The sequence below is a fragment of the Scyliorhinus torazame genome, chromosome 1 (assembly GCF_047496885.1).
Source record: "Scyliorhinus torazame isolate Kashiwa2021f chromosome 1, sScyTor2.1, whole genome shotgun sequence".
Classification (NCBI taxonomy): domain Eukaryota; kingdom Metazoa; phylum Chordata; class Chondrichthyes; order Carcharhiniformes; family Scyliorhinidae; genus Scyliorhinus; species Scyliorhinus torazame.
The window spans coordinates 146,577,214-146,603,452 of record NC_092707.1 but is presented as its reverse complement, the minus strand read 5'-3'; the positions used below and the strand labels follow the sequence as shown (position 1 = coordinate 146,603,452).

General features: G+C 46.5%; 1 protein-coding gene across 1 annotated transcript in view; it reads right to left on the bottom strand.

The window, feature by feature from the left end:
- The window catches only part of slc9a1a (solute carrier family 9 member A1a), a 117,082-nt gene extending 98,017 nt beyond the window's left edge, over window positions 1-19,065 (bottom strand). The window contains exon 1 of the mRNA XM_072500969.1: window positions 18,710-19,065. Within this exon, the coding sequence (XP_072357070.1) occupies window positions 18,710-18,962 (253 nt within the window). The 5' untranslated portion in view covers window positions 18,963-19,065. The remainder of the gene's footprint in view (window positions 1-18,709) is intronic.
- Window positions 19,066-26,239: the final 7,174 nt, after the last annotated feature.

The window sequence follows — 26,239 nt, the reverse complement described above, 5'->3', positions numbered from 1 at the left end:
TCATTGGCAAATAGGGTTAAGGAAAATCCCAAGGCTTTTTACACGTACATAAAAAGCAAGAGGGTAGCCAGGGAAAGGGTTGGCCCACTGAAGGATAGGCAAGGGAATCTATGTGTGGAGCCAGAGGAAATGGGCGAGGTACTAAATGAATACTTTGCATCAGTATTCACCAAAGAGAAGAAATTGGTAGATGTTGAGTCTGGAGAATGGTGTGTAGATAGCCTGGGTCACATTGAGATCCAAAAAGACGAGGTGTTGGGTGTCTTAAAAAAATATTAAGGTAGATAAGTCCCCAGGACCTGATGGGATCTACCCCAGAATACTGAAGGAGGCTGGGGAGGAAATTGCTGACGCTTTGACAGAAATCTTTGGATCCTCACTGTCTTCAGGTGATGTCCCGGAGGACTGGAGAATAGCCAATGTTGTTCCTCTGTTTAAGAAGGGTAGCAAGGATAATCCAGGGAACTACAGGCCGGTGAGGCTTACTTCAGTGGTAGGGAAATTACTGGAGAGAATTCTTCGAGACAGGATCTACTCCCATTTGGAAGCAAATGTACATATTAGTGAGAGGCAGCATGGTTTTGTGAAGGGGAGGTCGTGTCTCACTAACTTGATAGAGTTTTTCGAGGAGGTCACGAAGATGATTGATGCAGGTAGGGCAGTGGATGTTGTCTATATGGACTTTAGTAAGGCCTTTGACAAGGTCCCTCATGGTAGACTAGTACAAAAGGTGAAGTCACACGGGATCAGGGGTGAGCTGGCAAGGTGGATACAGAACTGGCTAGGTCATAGAAGGCAGAGAGTAGCAATGGAAGGATGCTTTTCTAATTGGAGGGCTGTGACCAGTGGTGTTCCACAGGGATCAGTGCTGGGACCTTTGCTGTTCGTAGTATATATAAATGATTTGGAGGAAAATGTAACTGGTCTGATTAGTGAGTTTGCAGACGACACAAAGGTTGGTGGAATTGCGGATAGCGATGAGGACTGTCAGAGGATACAGCAGGATTTAGATTATTTGGAGACTTGGGTGGAGAGATGGCAGATGGAGTTTAATCCGGACAAATGTGAGGTAATGCATTTTGGAAGGTCTAATGCAGGTAGGGAATATACAGTGAATGGTAGAACCCTCAAGAGTATTGACAGTCAGAGAGATCTAGGTGTACAGGTCTACAGGTCACTGAAAGGGGCAACACAGGTGGAGAAGGTAGTCAAGAAGGCATATGGCATGCTTGCCTTCATTGGCCGTGGCATTGAGTATAAGAATTGGCAAGTCATGTTGCAGCTCTATAGAACCTTAGTTAGGCCACACTTGGGAGTATAGTGTTCAATTCTGGTCGTCACACTACCAGAAGGATGTGGAGGCTTTAGAGAGGGTGCAGAAGAGATTTACCAGAATGTTGCCTGGTATGGAGGGCATTAGCTATGAGGAGCGGTTGAGTAAACTCGGTTTGTTCTCACTGGAACGAAGGAGGTTGAGGGGAGACCTGATAGAGGTCTACAAAATTATGAGGGGCATAGACAGAGTGGATAGTCAGAGGCTTTTCCCCGGGGTAGAGGGGTCAATTACTGGGGGGCATAGGTTTAAGGTGAGAGGGGCAAGGTTTAGAGTAGATGTACAAGGCAAGTTTTTTACGCAGAGGGTAGTGGGTGCCTGGAACTCGCTACCGGAGGAGGTGGTGGAAGCAGGAACGATAGTGACATTTAAGGGGCATCTTGACAAATACATGAATAGGATGGGAATAGAGGGATACGGACCCAGGAAGTGTAGAAGATTGTAGTTTAGTCGGGCAGCATGGTCGGCACGGGCTTGGAGGGCCGAAGGGCCTGTTCCTGTGCTGTACATTTATTTGTTCTTTGTTTTAGGAACAGGAGTAGGTCTTGCAGCCCTTCAAGCCTACTCTGCCTTTTGAAAATAAATTATACGAGTGACTGCAGCTCAAGTACTTGATTGTCTGCAAAGCATTTCGGGACATCGTGAAAAGTGCCGTATAAAGTTGGTTTTGTCTTTCTTTCATGACACCGTCATGCAGTCGACAGAGTGGCTGTAGCAATGGTGACATTTGAGGCACAATGCCAATTCACTAAGGATAATTAATCACAGAGAAATTAAATGTTAGGAAAGTTACTGCAAAGAAATCACTAAATTTACAAAACAATTCAATGGTTGTAGCTAATACAACCATTGCAATTGCCAACCCACTATTGAATAATGTGTTGTACAATGAAATTTACAGCCTATCCACTTGTTCCACATAATGTTGCATTACATTTGACTAAGTAAATGTGCAAATAGTATTTAAAAATTACAATTGTTGTTTGAGATATGGTAATTAATAATAATCTTTATTAGTGTCACTAGGAGGCTTACATTAACACTGCAATGAAGTTACTGCGAAAATCCCCGAGTTGCCACATTCCGGCGTCTGTTTGGGTACACAGAGGGCGAATTCAGAATTTCCAATTCACCGAGCAAGCACATATTTCAGGACTTGTGGGAGAAAACTGGAGCAGCCGGAGGAAACACACGCAGCCACGGGGAGAATGTGCAAACTCGACACAGGCAGTGACCCATGCCAGGAATTGAACCCGGGTCCGTCGCTGTACCCATCCCTAGTTGCCCTTCAGAAGGTGGTGAGCTGCCTCTTGAACCGCTGCAGTCCCAGAGGTGTAGGTACACCCACTGTGCTGTTAGGGAGTGAGTTCCAGGATTTTGCCCCAGCGACAGTGAAGAAACGGCAATATATTTCCAAGTCAGGGTGGTGAGTGACTTGGAGGGGAACTTCCAGGTGGTGGGGTTCCCAGGTATCTGCTGCTGTTGTCCTTCTAGATGGTAGCGGGCATGGGTTTGGAAAGTACTCTCTAAGGAACCTTGGCGAGTTACTGCAATGCATCTTGTAGATGGTACACACGGCTGCGTACCCAAACAGGCACCAGAATGGGGAGCAATCAGACAGGCTTTTTGCCCTGGATAGTGCAGAGCTTCTGGAATGTTGTTGGAGCTGCACTCATCCAGGCAAGTGGAGAGTATTCCATTACACTCCTGACTTGTGCCTTGTCGATGGTGGACAGGATGTGGGGGATCAGGAGGTAAGGTCATCACCTGGCATTTGTGCGCGCGAATCTAACTTGATATTGTCCAGGTCTTGCTGTATTTGGACATGGACTGCTTCAATACCAGAGGAGTCGCGAATGGTGCTGAACATTGTGCAGTCATCCTCAAACATCCCCACTTCTGACCTTATGGTGGAAGGGTCATTGATGAAGCAGCTGAAGATGGTTGGGACGAGGACACTACCCTGAGGAACTCCTGCAGTGATGTCCTGGAGCTAAGATGATTGACATCCAACCACCACAACCATCTTACTTTGTACCAGGTATGACTCCAACCAGCGGATAGTTTTCCCCCCCATTCCCAGTGACTCTAGTTTAACTAGGTCTCCTTGATGCCATACTCGGTCAAATGCTGCATTGGTGTCAAGGGCAGTCACTCTCACCTCTCCTCTGGCATTCAGCTCTTTTGTCCATGTTTGAACCAAGGCTGGAATGAGATCAGGAGCTAAGCGACCCTGGCAGAATCCAAACTGAGTGTCCGTGAGCAGGTTATTACTGAGTAAGTGCTGCTTGATAGCACTGTTGGTAACTGAAATTTTAAAATTTCAGGAATTTCACTTACCATTTTTCAACTACGAGCGCACTCAGTTGTTGCATTGCTGCTGCTGATGTTCAGGCAGCTTTGTGATTTTCTGGGGGGCTTTACAAAAGAAGGAAATTTAGAACCACAAAGCTGCCCGAAGTCGAGAAGCAGCAGCAGTTCCCATTCGCAGCAACTCGTGAAACTGATGTGACAGGCCAACTTTTTAAAAATCAGAATTATGAGTCATGGTTCTGAGTTTTCTGAGAACTATGTTTAAACAGAGTCCGGACCCTACGGTCCCAATTGGGACGATGTGGGATTTGCAAAGAAGGTGTTTGGGGCCATCCCCGACTTGGACACACACGAACTGACGGGGGGGGGGGGGGGGGGGGGGGGGGGGGGGGGCTCGCTGGTCCCATCAGTGGGGGCAAAGGCGTTGGCTGAGCTAATGGTGGAAATGGGAGGGGTTTCTGCACCCGAGGGAACGGGAGTACTCGTTTTTCTCAGCAGTCCATAAGGTATACTCGCAGATCAACCTTTTCGTGGTGGGGAAGGCTTTGCTGGCTGGGGTTAAGGGGTCGGAATACTCGGCAATTGCAGTGTCAGATCATGCTCCGCATTGGGTGGATATGGCACTGGAGAAGGGGTTAGTGCAGAGGCTGGGGAATTTAGATGTGGAACTTTTGGGGGAACTTTTGTTCTGTGACAAAATTGAAACGGTAATTAAGGAATATGTAGGTTACAACTGTACGGGTGAGGTCGAAGGCAGATGTCTGGGAGGCTCTAAAGGCGGTGGTGAGGGGTGAGGTGATTTTGTTTAACGCCAGGTGGACAAAGAGGAGAGGTTGGAGCGGCAGAGGGTAATAGATGAGATGTTGGAGGTAGATAGGAGGTATGCAGAGGATGGGAACCCGGCGAAGCTGGAAAAGAGGAAGGAACTACAAGCGAGCTTTGACCTGCTATCTACCTGGAAGGCGGTGCGCCAACTGAGGCAAGCAAGGGGTGCAGTATGTTAGCAGGTCTTCTCCGGAGGGAAGCAACGGCAAGGGAAATTGTTCAGGTGAGGGATAGGGCAGGGAAGTTGGTGGTGGCTCCGGATCTGATTAACAAGGTTTTTGAGGAATTTTATGAGAGGTTGTACAGGTCAGAGCCACCTGGGGGAGACCGTGAGATGCAGGAATTTCTAGATGGATTGGAGTATCCGAGGTTAGGAGAGGGGGACAGGGCTACATTAGAAGGAGCGATAGTGGAGCAGGAGATAAAGGATGCGATTGGGAGGATGCAGTCGGGGAAGATGGCAGGGCCGGATGGGTTTCCGGTGGAATATTATAAAGAATTCAAGGATAAGCTGGCACCCCTGATGGTGGGGATGTTTGAAGAGACGATAGGGAAGGAGGTGTTGCCACAAACTTTGGGGCAGGCATCAATTTCCCTGTTGCGAAAAAAAGATAAGGATCCTACAGAGTGTGGGTTGTATAGGCCCATATCGCTTCTGAATGTGGTCGCAAAAGTATTGGCGAAGGTACTGGCGGGTAGGCTGGAGGAGTGCCTCCCGAAGGCGATAGGTGAAGATCAGACGGGGTTCGTGAGAGGGAGGCAGCTCTTTTCAAAAGTTAGAAGGGTATTGAACGTCATTATGGCACCAGCAGAGGGGAAGGAAACAGAGGTGGTTGTGGCACTGGACGCTGAGAAGGCGTTTGACCGGGTAGAATGGGTGTACTTGATGGCAGTTCTGGAGCGGTTTGGGATTGGACCAAGATTTGTGAACTGGGTAAAGTTACTATACAAGGAGCCAAGGGCGAGTGTCCGCACAAACAACATCAGCTCGAGATACTTTTCTCTCCACCGTGGGACTAGGTAGTGATGTCCTATGTCCCCCCTGCTGTTTGCACTCGCGATTGAGCAGTTGGCCATCGCATTAAGAAGTTCGGGGGTATGGAAAGGAATAGTGCAGGGAGGCAAAGAGCATAGGGTGTCTTTATATGCCGATGACTTGCTGTTATATGTGTCGGAATCGAGTGTGTCGATAGGGGGAATATTGGAGCTGCTTTGAGTGTTTGGGTCTTTCTCAGGTACAAACTAAATCTAGACAAGAGTGAGTATTTTGTGGTGTCACAGCCGGGGGTGGGGGCAGGGGTGGTGGGACTGCCATTCCATAGGGCAGGGACGGGGGTGGGGTGCAGGTTGCCCGGGAGTGGGGGGGGCTTTGCAGGTACAACATTTCTAGTTTGTGGGGAGAGTGAAGGCTGATCTGGCAAGGTGGGATGGTCTCCCTCTGTCACTGGCAGGTCGGGTACAGGCGGTTAAAATGAACATGTTGCCACGATTTCTGTTTATTTTTCAATGCCTGCCGATTTTCCTGCCTAAGGCTTTTTTCAGAGAGATTGAGGGAAGGATTACTTTGTTCATATGGGGAGGGAAGGTGGCCAGAGTTAGAAAGGTGCTGCTACAGAGGGGAAGGCATGCAGGGGGTCTGGGTCTTCCGAACCTGATATATTACTACTGGGCGGCGAATGTGGAGAAGGTGCGGAGCTGGGTCAGAGGTGTTGATTCCCAGTGGGTCAGAATGGAGGAGAGTTTGTGCAGGGGGTCGGGAATGAAAGCACTAGCAACAGCATCGCTCCCGATAGCCCCGGGGAAATACTCAGGGGGTCCGGTAATAATAGCTTCATTGAGAATTTGGAGGCAGTTTCGCCAACACTTCGGGTTGGGGACAGGGTAAAGGGAAATGCCGGTTCGGGGGAACCACAGATTTGAGCCAGGGAGGAAGAGTTGGGAGAAGATATGGAGGAGGGGTTCTGGTGTGAGGGGTTCTGGTGTGAGGTGCTCCGGAGAGTGAATGCCTCCACCTCGTGCGCGAGGTTGGGGCTGATACAGCTGAAGGTGGTATACAGAGCACACCTCACGAGGGCGAGGATGAGCCGATTCTTTGAAGGAATAGAGGATGTGTGTGAACGTTGCGCGGGGGGGGGGGGGGGGGGGGGGGGGGGCAGTTTGGGGGGGGGGGGCTGGGGAGATGGGGGGGGCTGTGTTTTTTAATGGCGACTATGGGTGATTCCTGATTCCTTTTTGTCATTTGTTTATGTGAACATGCGGGCTAATGTTTGTGGTTTGGTGGGAGGATGGGATCGTTGTTATTGAGATGGGGATTGGCATATTTGTTACTGATTATTGTTTGTTGTTGGTGGGTGTAAATTTGGGAGAAAATGTGAAAAAGGAGAATAAAAAATATATTTTTGAAAAACAGAGAGTCCGGACCCCTTTAGACCCCGGAACCCTGGTATTTGGCACGGCCTGCATTCTGCATCCCTCGCCAAGGCTCTCTTATTACTACTCTCATATAATGGAAAAAGCTTATAATGTCATGTCTCGTTTGGGCTTCCACTTGACAGCCTCCCTGAAGTGGAGAAATTAGGTACCTCCCAGACAGATCTTATTGAGCATTTTGACAGTGAAGAAACTGCGATATATTTCCAAGTCAGGGTGGTGAGTGACTTGGAGGGGAACCTCCAGGTGGTGGGGTTCCCTGGTATCTGCTGCTGTTGTCCTTCTAGATGGTAGCGGGCATGGGATTGGAAATGCTGTCTAAGGAACCTTGAATTACTGCAATGCATCTTGTAGATGGTACACACGGCTGCTACTGTTCATCAGTGGTGGAGGAATTGAATGGGGAGCAATCAGACAGGCTTTTTGCCCTGGATAGTGCAGAACTTCTGGAATGATGTTGGAGCTGCACTCATCCAGGCATGTGGAGAGTATTCCATGGTCTTGTACTTAAAAGTCATCGGCATCATTGCACTTTGCCTTGTTCCCATATCTTCCACTTATGTAGCATATGACTGCATTGTTTGTATCTGTGCAGATTCGGATAAGCACTGTCTAGCATCTACGAGGGAGGTTGAAGTCAGGCCCTCCACTGTTGGCTCCGTCATGAGCTGTTGGGGCATGTTGGAGCATATGACCCATTATTCATCAATTTGGATCCTGGGTTGATACCAGCTGCATGAATATTGACAGCTGTTTCGCAGAATGGCCAGCATGATTTTGGATGCTCAAATGTTGGACAAAAATCTACACTAGGTTTCTTGCATATGTAAGTTTATTGAAGATTTGACACTAATGTCCATGACTTAACTATTGTGAGCTGTTTCAATGATCTTTCCTCCACCAATGTAGGGGCTTGGACTGATCAGTAGTCAATAACATTCACACCAGGCATCCCCATCTCCAACAAGAGGCCTAAACACCCAACCTTGACATTCAATGGTATTACCATTATCAAATCCTCAATAAACAAAACCCTGGGGATGACCATTGACCAGAGGTTTGACGAGACCAGTCACATGGTACTTCAACAGTTGATTGGGTATTTCAGAGCACAAGACTTAGCTCCAGCCCTCCCTCCATCTCCCAAAGATTTCTGCACCACCAGGTTCATGTGATGGAATACTTTCCACTTGCCTTGTAAGGTGCAGCTATAACAATCATCAAGAAGCTCAACAGTACACAAAATAAATCAGTGCACTAGCTTGGCATCCAGCACCTTAAATATCCATTTCAGCTACCACCAATGCACCGTGGCTGCAGTGAGCATGGTCGAAAGATGTACTATTGCCGCTTGCCAAGGCTTTCTCGGCAACATTTCCCAAACCCCAATCTCCAAAACCCAGAATGAAAATGGCGGAAGATGTATGGGACCACCTTCACACACCACCCCAAATGGGACATATAGAAGCTGTTCCTTCATTACCATTGGATCAAAATCATAGAACTCTCTACGTTACAGGCTCACCACCACCTGCGAGGGCAATTAGGGATGAGCAATAAATGCCAGCTTTCCCAGCAACACACACATCCCAAGAATTCATTTTTAGAATTGTAACGTTCAAGACAACAAGAAAAACCTTTTAAAGAAACGGGTCCTGTGGAAAATGGGCATCATTCGTACCACACACAGGGCAAACAAGTGGGGAAGATGGAGCAATTATGATGCACGAGAGGATATGATGGAATTGTTTATTTCCGAGGATGCACTTATTGTGGCTCTGACACAATTAATTAAGACTCCCGAGAAAACAATTTCTGTACGGTTAGCACACTCATTGCCTTTAATGAGCATAACTTAATCTCTCAGTGGCAGAGGCTGTATTGCACAGAAATACATTAGGACAATGCTGGAGACATTCTTTGTATTTAGTAGAACGGATGTTCAAGCACAACCCATTCTGCTTCCATTGATTTTGTAAGTGATGGCGCCAGCTTTGGATCACTCTTGGCCCCATGAAATTAAATAGTTCATCTCAATCCTTGGACTGAGTCCAAAGGTTTATTTCAGTGCCTCCAAAAAACTCCAAGCCTGAACATTTCAAGACTTATGCTGTTTTAGTCATACTGCAGGAGCTATTCAATGCATTCCTGCCCAAACTCTACCACACCTGGGTCAGATGTACACATTTCAAAAGATTCCTTAAGGCTCAAAATGAAACCTTTGAACAGGATGAAGCTCAGAGGTGCAGTCTTTTGAAAGAGATATTAAACTGGGGCTGAGTCTGGTGTCTCAGGTAGACAATAAAGAGCTGGAGAGTTCCTCTGAGGTCCTAGCCAACATTTATACTTCAGCTAACATCTAAAACCGATAGTCTATTTGGTGTATGTGGGAGTTTGTTATTGACAAATTGGTTGCCACATTTCCCTACATAACAATAGTGACTACACTTCAAAAGTATTTAACCATAAAGCAATTTGACACGTTAAGAGGTCACGAAAGGTGCTATATAAATGCAAATTTTCTATCTCTTCGAATCATAACTTCAGCACTAGTGTGATACCAGGATTTCATCGAGATGTGATAGCAGTGTGAGAAAGTCTACTCGAGCTGTCTTCAGGACTGCAGAGAATACGTGTATTCAGTCAGACAGCCTCACATGTTCGATCAGCTCCTGTAGCAAGTCAACTTTCCATCAGAACCAAATTCTAATGCAATACATTCTGATCCAGCTCACAGTTCTCTGCAGAGACATTTAAGCAAAATCCCTAGAGTTCAATCTCAAAACACAGCAAAATATTCACATCTTTAACCAAACCAGCAGAGAATTCCCTGACCACTGAAGGTGCTAAGGACCAGAACTTAAACTAAGCTCCTATCATCCGCATCTGGCAAAGGTACATGGATAAAATGTGGGACACCATTCACAACAGTCTATCAATGGATAGACAGCATATACACCACTCACACCAGTCTGTCAATGGATAGACAGTGGACACCACTCACACCAGTCTGTCAATGGATAGACAGTGGACACCACTCACACCAGTCTGTCAATGGATAGACAGTGGACACCACTCACAACAGTCAATGGATAGACTGCAGAAACCAGTCACAACAGTCGGTCAATGGATAGACTGCGGAAACCAGTCACAACAGTCGGTCAATGGATAAACTGCGGAAACCAGTCACAACAGTCGGTCAATGAATAGACTGTATATACACCACTGAACAGTCTGAAAATGGACAGACTACGGGACACACCACTCACAACAGTCTGTCAATGGATAGACTGCAGATAAACCACTCTCAGCACATAGCGAAGATTATCAGTGATCCTGTTCAAAACCTTTTCACTCATGCTCTCTTACGGCTGCCAGGTTACAGGTTTGTTCATTAATGGGTGCGGTGCAACAGAAGTGCTTTTGAAATCTCATAAAGAATGCTTATTCGATATATAAAATCAGCAAAACCTTCAGATCCTGCCATCACAAGGGTGTTTTCATTCCTCAACCGAAAATAAGATAAACTTAGGGCTGCTTCAAACACTGCCCACAGTTGTAGCCCACAACCAACTTAGTCTCTCACAAAACAAACAATTTGAAGTCTGCCTTTAGCTCTAAGCTAGTAATTATACCAAAGCTCATCATTAGACACATTACAAAATGCAACCAGCTTCTCCACACTCTATTTAGAATCTCCAAAAATAAACATTCTTCATTTAATGCACCCAAGTTCAAAGTTTAGGCAGCAATATCTTTGAAAGCACTTGAGGGATTAAGTCAGCGAGAATGTCATGTGTGGGACTGAGCCCTAGAGACAGAGCCTGGTGTAAGACTTAGTACCAAGGACTGAGACATAAGGGCCAACGCTGGCATAAACACCGGAGTGGTGTATGCCGGCATCAACGGGCCTCCTGGGCCAGCAATTCACCAGTTTTTAGGGGGCTAGCACGGCGCCGGAGTGCTGCGCGCAGCTCCAACGCCGAAAGGCGGCCCTGCACGGCCGGCGTGGGTCCGCGCATGCGCGCGACGGCCGTCTGTCTCTGCCTCGGCGCTTGCACGTGGTTGCCATCTCCGCGCCGGGACGGAGCAACATGTCGGGGACCTAACAGCGGGCCCGCGCGGAAGGAGGTAGGCCCCCTCCAGATTGTGGCTGCCCGCCGATCGGAAATCCCCGATCATGGGCCTGGACCCCGTGGAGATCCCCCCGCCCCCCCCCCCCCCCCCCCCCCACCAGGACGTCCACAGCGGCCACGGGTCCGAGCACCCGCCGGGTGGTACCAGGTTTGAACCGTGCCGGCGGGAGTTCGGCCAGTCGCCCGCGGAGAATCGCCGCGGGGGCCTATTTCAGCGGTCCCCGACCGCGGGGAATAGCCGCGGGGGCGCAATTGCCACCAATTCTCCGGTCGCTGGAGAATCGGCGGCCCGGCATCAGAGCGGCGTGGCAGGAATTTCCCACGCCCCCGGTGATTCTCCGACCCGTCGCAGGCTCGGAGAATCCCAGCCAAGATCTGGAGCAGAGAACACACGCATATACAGACTTCCTCATCAGTGTCAGAGTGCCAGTGACACCCCAGTTAGAACTAATTGCATTAGGTTTTCATTTTGCATGTATTTTGTTATTGCTTGGAATCTTGAGGATCCGTACTTATCTCATTCAAAGTTCTGTGTTTCCTTTTTGTAGTTGTCATATCGAGGTGGTGCATGCCTGGGTGTGGTCAGTTTATCCCTGTTCAATTTGTTAAAGTGAAAGTCTGTATGCTATGACTGCATTGTCAGAGCCCTTTTTTGGTTGGGGGGGGGGGTTGACATAATGGGCAATGGTAATTTACTGACCTGTACTGTGATTGATATCCTGTTGCCCCCATCTCCTTATGATTGAGATGTTCCCGTATATGAATGAGCAGCCTTTTCTCTTCTTCATCCTGGAGGGTGGGCGTGTGCCGGACCAATACGGACTGATGGTTGTATCTTGGTCCTCTTTAATCCTGAGAACTTTTGCTCCTGGTAGCTCTCCCTTTTTTAACCTGTCTTGTTTAATGTGTTGGGAAACCCAACTGCACTGACCAAAATCCAATTTTATAACTGGTTTTAAATATGTGGAATAATGATCATTCTGTATTGTAAGGAGTCTTACAACACCAGGTTAAAGTCCAACAGGTTTGTTTCAACGTATTGGCAAGACCATGCAGACGCTGCGACAACGGATGAACGGACATCGCGCGACAATCACCAGGCAGGAATGTTCCCTTCCAGTCGGGGAACACTTCAGCAGTCAAGGGCATTCAGCCTCTGATCTTCGGGTAAGCGTTCTCCAAGGCGGCCTTCAGGATGCGCGACAATGCAGAATCACCGAGCAGAAACGTACAACCAAGTTCCGCACACACGAGCACGGTCTCAATCGGGACCTTGGGTTTGTGTCGCATTACATTCACCCCCCACCATCTGGCCTGGGCTTGCGAAATCCTACCAACTGTCCCGGCTTGAGACAATTCACACCTCTTCTTTTTTTTTAAATATAAATTTAGAGGATCCAATTATTTTTTTCCCAATTAAGGAGCAATTAAGCATGGCTAATCTACCTACCCTGCACATCTTTGGGTTGTGGGTGCGAAACCCACGCAAACACAGGGAGAATGTGCAAACTCCACACGGACAGTGAACCAGAGCCAGGATCGAACCTGGGACCTCGGCGCCATGAGACAGCAATTCTAACCACTGTGCCACCGTGCTGCCCCTAATTCACATCTTTAACCTGTGATTTCCAGTCGCGCCGTCTAGATCTGTAAAGACTTAAAGACTTGCAAAGACTCGCATTCAAAGTATCTTTGACTTTGTCTATATATGTGTTTCCGGAAGCCACCTCTTCATTCACCTGAGGAAGGAGCTGCGCTCCGAAAGCTAGTGATTTGAAACAAACCTGTTGGACTTCAACCTGGTGTTGTAAGACTTCTTACTGTGCCCACCCCAGTCCAACGCGGCACCTCCACATCATTCTGTACTGTGCCTGAGGTTGGGATTTTGCAGCATTTTGTGGTGTATGTAAAACATCCATGTATAACTGGGTTCTCACATATTTTCTTTGTATTTTTCGATTTTTGTTATGTTGGGGGTTTAAGTATCAGTGACTGGCTTCTGCAGGGGTACAGGTGAGTCTTGACATCTGGAAAGAGGGAGTTACAGAGTGTCATCGGTGCCTCTGGTGTTGCTGGAGTTGAGGGAGATATGTTCTGGTGAGAGCCTGAACATGCCACAAAAACTTTATCCTGAACTCTCGTGGTAGTTGCGCACCATTTTATCAAGCTTTCATGGCTTTATCCTGCTCTCCCTTGTTCTCTGGTGGTGCGTATGGAGGCACCAAACTGAGTCTAATGATTGTGCTAAGCCAATTATATCGCTGTTCACCTGTTACTCTCTGTATCCATTTACATTGAAGCTTTTTTTTTGTTGCAGTGAGCTGTGGTTCCGTTGCATTGTTTTAAAATTAAAACAGAATTCCCCCATTACTGTAAGGGAGGGTAAATGCCACACCTCATTATACGCTGCTGATAAGGAGCAACTGTGGCCAGTTACGATACACTGTACAAAGTCTGCATACTATAGCAAACAGAAACCAGTTTGAATCATTACTGAAAATGCCAGTGGACTCCAGCAAAGACAAAAAAAGCTCTTATCCTTCTGTAAACACTATTTTACTTTGCACATGAACAAACCCATGAAACTCTGGCCCAACAGAACAAAGAGCATTGCTACCCTCCAAAGACATTGACGAACAAAAGCTGCATGAATCAGCAGCATAAACTTGATAACCAGCAGTCACATTCATCAGGTGTTGCTGCCAGTGGCACGGATCTGGCTCATATATATGACCAAAAAACATCTTTGATCATAAGTCCATCCGGCAGTGTTATGCATGTAACATCCTCAAGGAGCTACTGGACAACAAGATGGTGGATCTTGTCAGAAGGCTCCCGAAACAGATTGCTAATCGTTTGGCAGAATGCCTCATTACTAAAACTTAAGCACAAAGACATAGCTTGTTTGGTGGTGAGAAGGAACCTCCATGGCAAAACCTGGATCTCTGCATCCTTCATAGGGGCGAGCCCAATGTCCACCTCCTTTACAAACAAGGGTTAAAAGTCTTGCTGAGCAGCTCTGTAACAAGGGTTACAGGTTATATGTACCAGAGAACGTTTAACATGACATGTATATTGCAAATATAACATATAATTGTAAAAGTAGTGAGGCATTTCAGAGTACTATATCTTCTTCAGCTTCGGCAGTCCCTCAGGACTGAGGATGACTTTATTCCACTCTGGGTCGTGGCTTGTAAGGTGACTAATAAGTCCAATGTTGGATCTACACTCGATGCCATAGATGGGGCAGGTAGTGTTTGATGAGGCAAGTGGGTGGGATGCTTGGATTTTGGTACACTTACAGTATCGTTACAGCACTGAATGCCATGTCCACACCTGCTCTCCAAATGAGCATTCGTGCCATTCTCCTGCCTTCATAGATTTCATAGAATTTAAAGTGCAGAAGGAGGCCATTCGGCCTATCGAGTCTGCACCGGCTCTTGGAAAGAGCACCTTACCCAAGGTCAACACCTCCACCTTATCCCCATAACCCAGTAACCCCACCCAACACTAAGGGCAATTTTGGACACAAAGGGCAATTTATCATGGCCAATCCACCTAACCTGCACATCTTTGGACTGTGGGAGGAAACCGGAGCACCCGAAGGAAACCCACGCACACATGGGGAGGATGTGCAGACTCCGCACAGACAGTGACCCAAGCCAGAATCGAACCTGGTATCCTGGAGCTGTGAAGCAACTGTGCTATCCACAATGCTTCCGTGCTGCCCCAAGCATAACATCGCACATTCTTCTGTTTCAGAGAACAATTTAATTCCTTTTTGAATGCCTCGATTGAACTTGCCTCCATCACACTCTCAGGCCGTGCATTCCAGAGCTTAATCACTTGCTGCATGAAAAAGGTTTCTCATATAACATTTAAGAAGCATTCATGAACATTTAGAAAGCATTTAGATTTGTGCTTGCGATCCCAGGGCATACAAGACTATGGCCAAGTGCTGGAAAATGGGATTAGAATGGTTAGCTGGTTGTTTTTGACCACCGCAGGCACGATGGGCCGAGAGGCCTTTTCTGTGTGGTATGATTCTATCGCTCTATATACTGTTTTGGCTTCTTTTGCAAACAAAAATATGATTTGAAGGGTTTGCTTTGAAAACAAGCATGTGAGTTTTAAAGTTGAGGTATTGATTAACTAGGAGCCAAAGGATCAAGAACTTTCCTTTTAGAATCATAGGATCTTCAGTGCAGGAGGCCATTCGACCCATCAAGTCTGCACCGGCCATTGGAAAGAGCACCCTACTTAAGCCCACGCCTCCACCCTATCCCCATAACCCAAGATCTCCACCTAACCTTTTGGACACCAAGAGCAATTATTAGCATGGCCAATCCACCTAACCTGCACACCTTTGGACTGTGGGAGGAAACCGGAGCACCCAGAAGAAACCCACGCAGCCTCCCCACATCCCCACAGACAGTGACCCAAGCCGGGAATCAAACCTGGGACCATGGAGCTGTGAAGCAACTGTGCTAACCACTGTGCTACCGTGCTGCCCATACCTAGATCTCAGTTTTCTTCCGCTGTTTGTGCTTGGCCTCCGCCTGGGCCTGTCGGACACTTTCAAAATATTTGGAACCTTCACAGATGTTTCTTCACCTGTTTAGGTGGTCTCAAGCAAGAGGTTCCCACACAAAAGTGGGGGTGTTGCATTTTATCAAAGAGGCTTTGAGGACACCCCTGAAACATCCCTGCTTTCCATTCCCCATGACGAAGCTCAGAGTACAGACCTCATTTTGGGGACATTATGTCAGGGATGCAGATGATGTGGCCCACCCAACGTAACAGATTAACCATAAAAAGTGCCCTGATACTGGGGAGGTCGGTCTGCAAGAGGACACGGATATTAGAGCACCTATCCTATCATTTGCAGGATTTAACGGATTCCTGGTGCTATTTATCCAGGGATTTAAGGTGTCTGCTCTGTGTTATCTATGTCTCTGACGCACTCAGAAGGGCAGGTAGTACTGAAACCCTACAGACCATGAGCTTGGTGCCAGGTCTCAGATCTTTGTCATCAACCACTCTTTTCTTCGGTCAATCGAAGGTGGTGCTGGCACACTGCAATAGATGTTGAGCTTCATTGTCAACGTGTGCACTTGCTGAAAGGAGGTACTCAATGTATGAAAAATTTTCCACCTTGTTCTGAATTGTATTTCGCTCTGTAATGTCAAATTTAAGCGGTTGTGTAATCTTTTTGCAACCCTAAGTTAAAAGTACATTTTTTGAGAAAAAAGTCGAAAGAGCAATGCCTGGTCCTGAACAGCTTAATCAGAACAAGATAGAACAAGACGCAGCCAAATTAAACATACCAGCTCCTCGCTAGCACTCTCTCCACTAATTAATCCCGCTGACTGAGGGTGAAGACTAAAATAGTTACTGAAATACAGTGGTTTGGTGCACAGAAACACACCACATACTCAGGGAAAGCAGGTTCAGGGGACGGATGCACCTGAAGGAGTTGGCCAGTGCCAATGCTGACAGCATCATCTGTCGCCAGTCTGGATCAATCATTTCTCCAATTTATCTTTGGATTGGATTTGTTTATTGTCACGTGGACCAAGGTACAGGGAAAAGTATTATTCTGCGTGCAGCTCAAGACAGCTCCTCAGGCCCCTTTAGCTTACAAAGATATGACTACCCACTACTTTCATCACAGATGTGCTTTAATCTGAAGGTTGGTACCTTTGGATATCATTGAAGCATTTTGTTAATTTACACCGGATGCTGCTCATACTTTCCTTAACAAAACAAGTCACCCCCTAGACTCCAGTTGTGAACTTGGGGCTCTCACAATAACCCTTAACATTCCTGCTCTGCTAACCCCCAGAGCAGCTAGCTAATGCCTTAGACCCAACATCTCTTTGGGAACGGCCAGAATGTTAGGTGGGGGCTGCAACAGAGGACAGATGTGTATTTTTTTTAAAAAATCTTCCAATTAAGGGGCAATTTAGCGTGGCTAAAACACCTACTGTGCACTTCTTTGGGTTGTGGAGGTGAGACCCACGCAGACACGGGGAGAATGTGAAAACTCCACATGGACAGTGACCCAGGACCGGGATCGAACCCGGGTCCTCGGCACCGTGAGGCAGCAATGGAGGACAGATATGCATACGTTGGAATCCTGCACAGGCAGTAATCCATTGTACAACATGGGGCAAAGCACACTGCAACCAAATGGAATATAAATACTTGCAGCCTGAAAGTACGTTCATCATGTTTTTTCAGTTCTGTTCATATTCTGCAGAGTACAATATTTGGTTTTGTCAGGCCAGTGTTCAATTTCATACATGTTCTTGTAATTAGTACTAGTGTGTTTCTGGCGTGCATAAATGAACTTTTCACATGGTTGCTCAAAGTAACAGACAACAGGTTACAATATGCCCTTGCATTAACTCACAAGAGCTACAGTCTAAATCTGAATAATCACCTTCAAGTGAATGTCAGGGTGGTCTGCTGGAACTTGACACGGTGTTCAGAAATAACACATAAGCAGCATTGATGATGTTAGTGCTGTTTAGTAACATAGAGGACAGAATGGAGTCAGTGGGAAGTTGGTGTAAAAATACATGAGATAACATATGTTTCTTGCTGATGTTCCTATTCACTGGTTGACAAATGATCTCCATTTGTGGTAAAATACCAGTTGAGCGTGGGAGTATGAGCCACCCCATCCATACAGCCAAGCAATGCAGGCACTTGTTACAAAGTTCACTCAGGTATGCTGATTCTGGTCAAGCTCTAATAGTTTGAGACCCATGTAAAAAAAAAATCTAGACGACAGGAAAAAGCACACAGAGCACTGGGCAGAGAGATAGGACAAGGGGAAGAGCGGTTATAGGGAAAACTCTTGAGGCCTTTGTCAAGAACAAAATTAATTCTCTGTTGTGAAAGCATGAGCAAAGAAGCAGCCAGCACATTGTTGAAGTCAAATCATGTCCGACTAACCTAACTGAGTTTTTGCCGAAATGATGCAGGATTAATGAAGGCAGTGCAGTACATTTTTCTAAATGCCAAAAGGGCTCAACAGGAAATGCTAATTTCTTATCACACAGAAGTTTATGATCTGAAATGCACCACTCAAGCAAGTGGTAAAACTGCATTCCGTAACTATTGAAAGGCAAGTGGATGCAAGGAAGGGAATGGCTTGCAGAATAATACAAGAACATCAGGAGGAGGAGGAGCAAGAGTAGGCAATATGGCTCAATGACCTGCGCTGCCATTCAATACTGTAAGATCACAGCTCATCTTGGGCATCAACTCCATTTTCCTGCCACCTTCCTCGATTCCCTGAGGGACCAAGTCCCAGTCTTAAATGCATTCAATGATGGAGCATCAGCAACCATCTGTGGGTAGAGAATTACAAAGATTCACAAACTTTTGAGTGAAGTAATTTCTCCTCACCCTGACCTTAAATGTTTGGTCCCTTCTCCTGAGGCTTATCTGAGGTGAAATGGCCACGCTAAATTGCCCCTTAGTATCCAAAGATGTGCAGGTTAGATGGGGTTACGGGGATCGGGTGGAGAAGTGGACCTCGGGAGGGTGTTCTTTCAGAGAGTCGGTGCAGACTCGATGGAGTGGTATGGATTCAACCTTACTCATCAGCATCACTCTCACCGCCCCCAACTCCCGGACACCCCTCCCCTCAGTCACTCACCCAGTTTCAGGACAGAGGCCAGCAGGATCCACAGCGCCACAACGAATGGGGATCTGACATGAGCGAAGTCGACGGTCACCACCGGGAAGGCCTTGCTGCTCTTGTTGCGGGACTCTCCACTTCTCCCTTTAGCAGTCGTATTCCCCTGCTCATGATCCTGCTCCCCCTGGACTGAGACGGCGGTGTCGGAGCACAGGCTCAGCTGTATCAGGCAGCCCAGCAGTAGGCTCAGAAGGCAGAACCGGGAATACATCAGAAGCGGAGCCGGGAATCAGCTGAAGCATCAACCGTAGCGTGACTACAGCCGGGCAGGAGAGCGAGCAACTGAACCAAGGCGCAGTCCGCCAACACTCGACCACAACGCCACCTGCAGCCGGGAGAACCAAACAACCTCTTCCCCGCCTCCGGCTGGGGAGGAAGGCCCGCCCCGCGCGCCAGCGCCACCTGCAGGCGGGAGGACCAAACAACCGCTTCCCCGCCTCCGGCTGGGGAGGAAGGCCCGCCCCGCGCGCCAGCGCCACCTGCAGGCGGGAGGACCAAACAACCGCTTCCCCGCCTCCGGCTGGGGAGGAAGGCCCGCCCCACAGGCGGGAGGGCCAAAATATGCCCCTGCCCTCAGCATGTATATATTTATTGCCTTGGCTTGACGGGGCGGGAGGAGGGTACACAGATTAACGGGAATGATAGTGAGGAGAAAAAAGTTAAATTATGAAGTCACCTTCCATAGGCTCGGTTTATATTCCCTTGTCTTTATAAAGGGTTACCTAGATTAAGGGGTAATCTAGGTATACCGAGCTACAGTGAAAAGTATTGTTCTGTGTTCAGTCCAGGCAGATCGTTCCATAAATGAAAAACAGGACATACCATACACAATGTAAATATATACACATAGACATTGGGCCAGCATATGGGGGTAGTGGTGCACAGTTGATCAGATGCGTGGAGAGATCAGTTCAGTCCATAAGAGGGTCATTCATAATAATAATCATCTTTATTATTGTCACAAGTAGGCTTACACTGCAATGAAGTTACTGTGAAAATCCCTTAGTCGCCTCACTCCGGTGCCGGTTTGGGTACTGTGATAGTCACCTAAGGCCCCTGTACTACAGGTACGGGGGTAGATCCCTGCCTGCTGGCTCCGCCCAGGAGGCAGAATATAAATGTGTGTGCTCTCCAAACAGCAGCCATTTCGTAAGCTGCTGAAGGAGACCACACATCTCTGTGTAATAAAGCCCTGATTACATTCTTTGGTTATACTGCCCGCTTTCCCAAGGTAGCAGGAGGTGTAAATAGTGTCAATGGATGGAGGCAGGTTTGAGTGATGGACTGGGCTGTGTTCACGATTCTGTAGTTTCTTACGGTCTTGGGCTGAGCAGTTGCCATACCAGGCTGTGATGCAGCCAGACAGGATGCTTTCTATGGTGCATCTGTAAAAATTGGTAAGAGTCAATGTGGACATGCCGAATTTCCTTAGTTTCCTGAGGAAGTATAGGCGTTGTTGCGTTTTCTTGGTCGTGGCATCAACATGAGTGGAACAGGACTGATTGTTGGTGATATGTACACCAAGGAATTTGAGGTTGTCAACCATCTCCACCATTGATGCAGACAGGAGTGTGTATGACATTTTGCTTCTTGAAGTCAATGATCAGCTCCCTAGTTTTGCTGACATTGAGGGAGAGATTGTTGTCGTTACACCAAGCCACTAGGTTCTCTATCTCTGTCCTGTATTCTGACTCATCATTGTTTGAGATCCGACCCACTACGGTCTTGTCATCAGCAAAGTTGTAGATGTAGTTGAGCCAAATTTTGCCACACAGTCGTGTGTGTACAGGGAGTATAGAAGGAGGCTAAGTACGCAGTCTTGCGGGACTCCGGTATTGAGGACCATTGTGGAGTAGGTGTTGTTTATTCTTACTGATTGTGGTCTATGGGTCAGGAAGTCGAGGAACCAGTTGCAGAGGGAGGAGCCAAATCCTGGGTTTTGGACATTTGATATGAGTTTGATTGAGGTTTTAACCTCATTGAGGTATTAAAGATGATTAATGGAGTTAGGGTGGATAGAGAGAAACTATTTCCTCTGACAGGGAAGAGTAAATCTGAAACTCTCTCGCCGAGGAGCTGTTGAGGATGGGGTGAATTGAGCATTTCAAAATTCAGGTTTATAGATTTTTGATAGACAGGATTAATTAGGGGTACAGAAACAAGATGGTCAGATTGACTTAAGATGTTCAGATCATCTATACCATTTTGCCATGTATATATCTTGCTCAGTGCGATTTCTTGTTATGTTATTTTGTTACGGGGGGGGGGATTATTGTTTGTAAGGGAGAAAAATTGTGTTTAAAAAACTTTAATAACTATATTTGTTTTAAAAAGATGTTCAGATCATCCACAATCCAATTGAATGGCAAAACTGGCTGGAGGTGCAGAATGGCCTTTTACTGTTCTTAGGTTCATTTCGGAGGTAAACTAAAGAATCAGAAAGGAAATTCTGCAAATAGAGAACCAGAACACATGGGAAGAATCAAAAGAAGGGGAAATTAAGAGGAGGAAACTCTTATTACAGTCCTCATGTCAAAAGCATCCAATTGAGCCCCAAATTAAGAAATTACCAACAGATTCTACTTTTTGTAGCTTTTCCTTTAACATGAATCAGAACCAATGAATATACCACACAAATTAACAGGCAAGTGATATTTCAAATCTAAAAGTAAATTTCACTTCAAATAGTTGATACAATGAAAGTACACAGCCGCAAGCATTCACATTAATGTAGCATTAAAGTTCCACAATATTTTATTCATGTAGGGCAGGCCAGGAGTCCTATCCAACAACAATCTCCACCTTAGAGTTTCATGGGTATCATCATCAGCAAGGTAGGCTTGTATAATCCCTCTCTCCCTCAGGTTGCAGAAGTCTGAAGGGTGTAGCTTTTCCAAGTTCCTTTTCAACCAAACAACCAACAACACCCCTGTTCACAGCTAGCCACTTTTCGGAGAAGACCCATCTCTTTAGACTTCTCAGCTATTCACATAGCTTTACAAGGTATAGACTTTTTTTCAGCCAGCACACACATTGTCTCCAAGAGCTCCTGTCTTCTTAAAACAGATTTGCTTCAACTCCTCACATGAATTTGATGTGTTCATCTTTCCATCCCTGTCTGCTTTTTCTTTGTCTGCATCTGGGCCTTCACTCTCCAGCTCCTCTGCTGGGAGTTCTTCTTTTGTATCTAGTCACACAATTGCTATTTTTACTTCCATCCTATTGGTATTATTTCCAGGACAAGGGTCACTTTGTCACATGAACCAGTATTCTGTATTCCGCTGATTGAAAAGGCATCAGAAATGGTTGCGCATGCGCACTCAGCTCACTCTGAAGCTGCTGGTGGATGCACAACTGATCCTGATGCTGCCCCGCTCGGTGGTAGTGGCTTCAGTATTATACAAACCCAATTTTACTCACTTGATAATTAATTGCGCTCTTAATCCCAGAGTCATTGGCACAAGGCCCATTTTGGTTCATATTTGTTATGACCCCCTGGGCTAGTGCACAGTCAATTCCAGCCCCACTTGACCCAGAGTCACAATGCAATTGAAATTAATAAATAATTCTTTGAAAATACCCAAAGTCTTTACCCTTTGGCTACCCAATAACTACAGACACCTGGTTTGTAAAATTTAAACACAATTAGCTTCAATACTAACAAGATTAAATATGCAGCAGATACAACAGGTTAACTATTATCTATTCTTAACAGCCCCACTTCAACTTGCCCCACCCTCTACACACACACAGAAGACAGACAAACACAGAGGGGAAAATGGGGGTGAAAAAATAATGATATCAGTAAAAAGGAAGTCTTTACTTCAGATGATTCTTTTCGAGTACACCTTTCTTAAGTCCAGGATTTCAGTTTGAGGTTTCTGTTTCCAGTCTGTACTGATTTTTACTGTAGATTCATTCAGGTCTCTGCAGTTTCAGAAATACAGCCAGACAGCTTTTCTGGAGAAAACAAGAGAGAGAGAGAGAGAGAGAGCAGGTCCTTTCTTCTTAGTGTCCAGGAACCAACTGTCCTTCCTTGGTTCTCTGAAAAAAAATCACCCCACTTGAGTAGGATCAATCACCACCTGTTACCGGGCAGAGTACAGCCTTTTGGCCAATACATTGACCACCAGGCAACCAATCAAACCAAGTCCCACTTATCTCTCGGGTGCTGAACGCTTGCAAAGTATTCTCTTTTGTAACTTATGAATTCCTCACTTCCCCTGCTTGACTTAAAGATACATGTCTATTACACATCCATGAATCAAAATGATAACAGCAGAAATAAAGAAAGGAGAAAAATAGGGATCAACAGGAAGGGCCCTTATATATTTTAGATTTTTTAAAATCCAAAACACTGAACAACTTTGGAGAATAAAGCCCATTGTTGCTGGTACAAGAATTATAAAGAATGGACAGGAGATTCCCAGGAGAATCCAGCTACCAAAGAATACATTCCTTCATAAAAAATAGTAAAAGTTAATGCATAATGCAAGATGCAATAAGTCCATTTTGTTCATTCTCAAAGCACCATTTTGATTGTGTCTGCAAAAGTTCCTGTTAAAAAAGTAATGTATTTCTGAAGTGAATTTTAATAATAACGAGTGGTAAATGAACGGAACATTTTGGGATACAGCCAATCCCCAGCAGGTAATAACAGGTTTCAGTTTGTGTCTCTGAACTTAATTTATGCTGTTTGTCTGGTTGCAGTTAAGACACTAACTGTACTTAAAAGCATCTCTCACTTACTGCGACTGACACTTCCTCTGCTTAGGTGCAAAACACGCTCCCCGTAGTGTTCGATCTCAAATAGCATAGCCTTTCGTATTATCCAAGAAAGTTGCAATTAATCCTTTGACATTTGATGCAAACTCTGAAAAGTCATTTTCAAGCATTGCTCAAAACAATTACAGGGGAAGATCATGTAATGTGAATGGGGGAGAGGCTGCGTTTTTGTTAGCTCGGGATCTGCTCATCTTTCAATCTTTGTTTTTGCCCTTGCCCAAATCTCTTTTATGTCTTCTTTCAGTTGGCGTGGCCTTTATAGGTCAGGTGAACAGCATAGTATACTTTGGTGTTTTCTAAACCCTGGCTCATAACGTCGCCCTGGCGATGTGGTGCAGATGATGGTGGCTTGTGATGAAGGTTATCTTGGCTGTGTGGTACAGGATGTAGGAGCCCAGTGCCAGGATTGGCGGGTCAGCGTTTCAGCACTTCTGAGTCGAAACAGAATGCTTTGACCTTCATTGATTTTTAATGGCTGGATGGGGTTGGAGTGGGGCTTGGCTTTTGGTGGCGTGGCTGCCTTTGGGAGGTTTCTCGCTGTCATGGGAGTATCCCTTTAAGAAATGTTTTTGTCTTACCACATGGCTTCAGTGATGTCATTGTGTGGCTGGAGCTGGGCTGTGGCTCTGGGAGTTGGTTTTACTTTCACTTTGGTTTGGGGCCTGTTGGTGGCTCTGAGTTTTTACTTTCATTTTCACATTTGGCTGCCGTGGTCAGACAGAGAAGTATCTTGGCCTGTCTCTCGATTTTCAATTTTAAAGAGTTATTCCAAGGAAGAAACCCAATGATTATAGTTACCTGCTGTTTTTGGCAAAAAAGGGTTTTTGGTTTATGGGATCTTGTTACTAAATTGGAACAGTTAAAGAGGGAATTTATTAATGTTTATACATAGAGTACTGTAGCTGTGTGGGGCATTTATGTTTGTTGTTGATAAAAATGCTTACTGTGTGTGTTTATAAAAATGTTAACTAAATTCATAGAATAAAGCTTGTTTTTGATTAAAAGTGCTTGAATAACACCTGAAAGGCAGGCTCTTGTGCTCATCGTAACCAAAATGAATAAACAATTATAGGCCAGGTGAACTCCAGGTGAACTTTGGTGTTTTCTAAACTCTGGCCCATAAGATCGCCCTGGCGATGTGGTGCAGATGATGGTTGCTTGTGATGAAGGTTATCTTGGCTGAGTGGTGCAGGATGTTGGAGCCTAGTTTAGAGAGTTAAGAGGCATCTTTATGGAGGCAGGGGTGGTGCACGAGAAGGTTTTGGTTGCACAGAGACCACGGTCTCTGATGGAAGTCTGCCTCCATACAGTTGAGTTCCTGCTGCATAACCTGTTGTCCATCCTGAAGACAAAAGAGAATCGATGAGGAGCCTGATCATGTCTGATGTCTCTGGCGAGGTGGTGGAGATGATCCCAGCCAAGTTTAAGAACTGGCTGCCATGCCTTTGGAGTCTTGATCTGGAGGGTGGGCAGCTTAGATTCAGTGAAACACATTTAATCCTGTCTCCGAGGCCTGAGGTGGGTTGGCCATCCAACCTCGGTTCTCTATAGTTCTGTTCCTGTTGTCAGTCGAGAGAGGTTGCCTGAGCCAGCTGAGCCATCCCCACCTGTTGGAACCTGTGTGGCTGGAACCTGGATTCAGTCAAGTTGGCATGTTGGAACTAATGTGGTTCATGCTCCGTTTGTTGGAATCCTTTTTTAAAAAAAAATATGTTTATTCAAATTTTTCCAACAAAATGTTTTAGCAAACAAACCCCCCCCCCGCCATAACAAAAAGAAGAACACAAACCCCACAATCAAAAATAATAAACTACTTATACATTGGGTTTCTCCCACATATATTAACCCCCCCATATGACATTCAAAAGTACCCTTGGGGAAACCCCCCCCCCCCCCCACCCGCCCAAATACCTCCCCCGAAAGAGACCCCCCCCCCCGGGTTGCTGCTGCTGCTGCTGACCTCTTCCTAGTGCTCCCCGAGATAGTCTAGGAACGGTTGCCACCGCCTGAAGAACCCCTGCACAGACCCTCATAAGGCAAACTTTATCCTCTCCAGCTTAATGAACCCTGCCATGTCATTTATCCAGGCTTCCACACTGGGGGGCTTCGCGTCCTTCCATAATAACAAGAATCTCCGCCAGGCTACCAGGGACGCAAAGACCAGGATACCGGCCTCTTTCGCCTCCTGCACTCCCGGCTCGTCCGTTACCCCAAATAGTGCCAACCCCCAACTCAGCTTGACCTGGACTTTCACCACCTTGGACATAGTCCTCGCAAGACCCCTCCAAAACCCCTCTAGTGCCGGGCACGACCAGAACATGTGGACGTGATTTGCCGGACTCCCCGAGCACCTCCCACACCTGTCCTCCACCCCAAAGAACCTACTCATCCTCGCCCCTGTCATATGCGCTCTGTGAACAACCTTGAATTGTATTAGTCTGAGCCTGGCGCAAGAGGAGGAAGAATTAACTCTACTCAGGGCATCAGCCCACAGACCCTCATCAATCTCCTCCCCAAGCTCCTCCTCCCACTTGTCCTTTAGCTTCTCTACCGAAACCTCCTCTTCTTTCATCTCTTGATAGATCGCCGAAACCTTGCCTTCTCCGACCCATACACCCGAAATCACCCTGTCCTGAATCCTCTGTGCCGGGAGCAACAGGAATTCCCTCACCTGCCGTCTCACAAACGCCCTCACTTGCATAT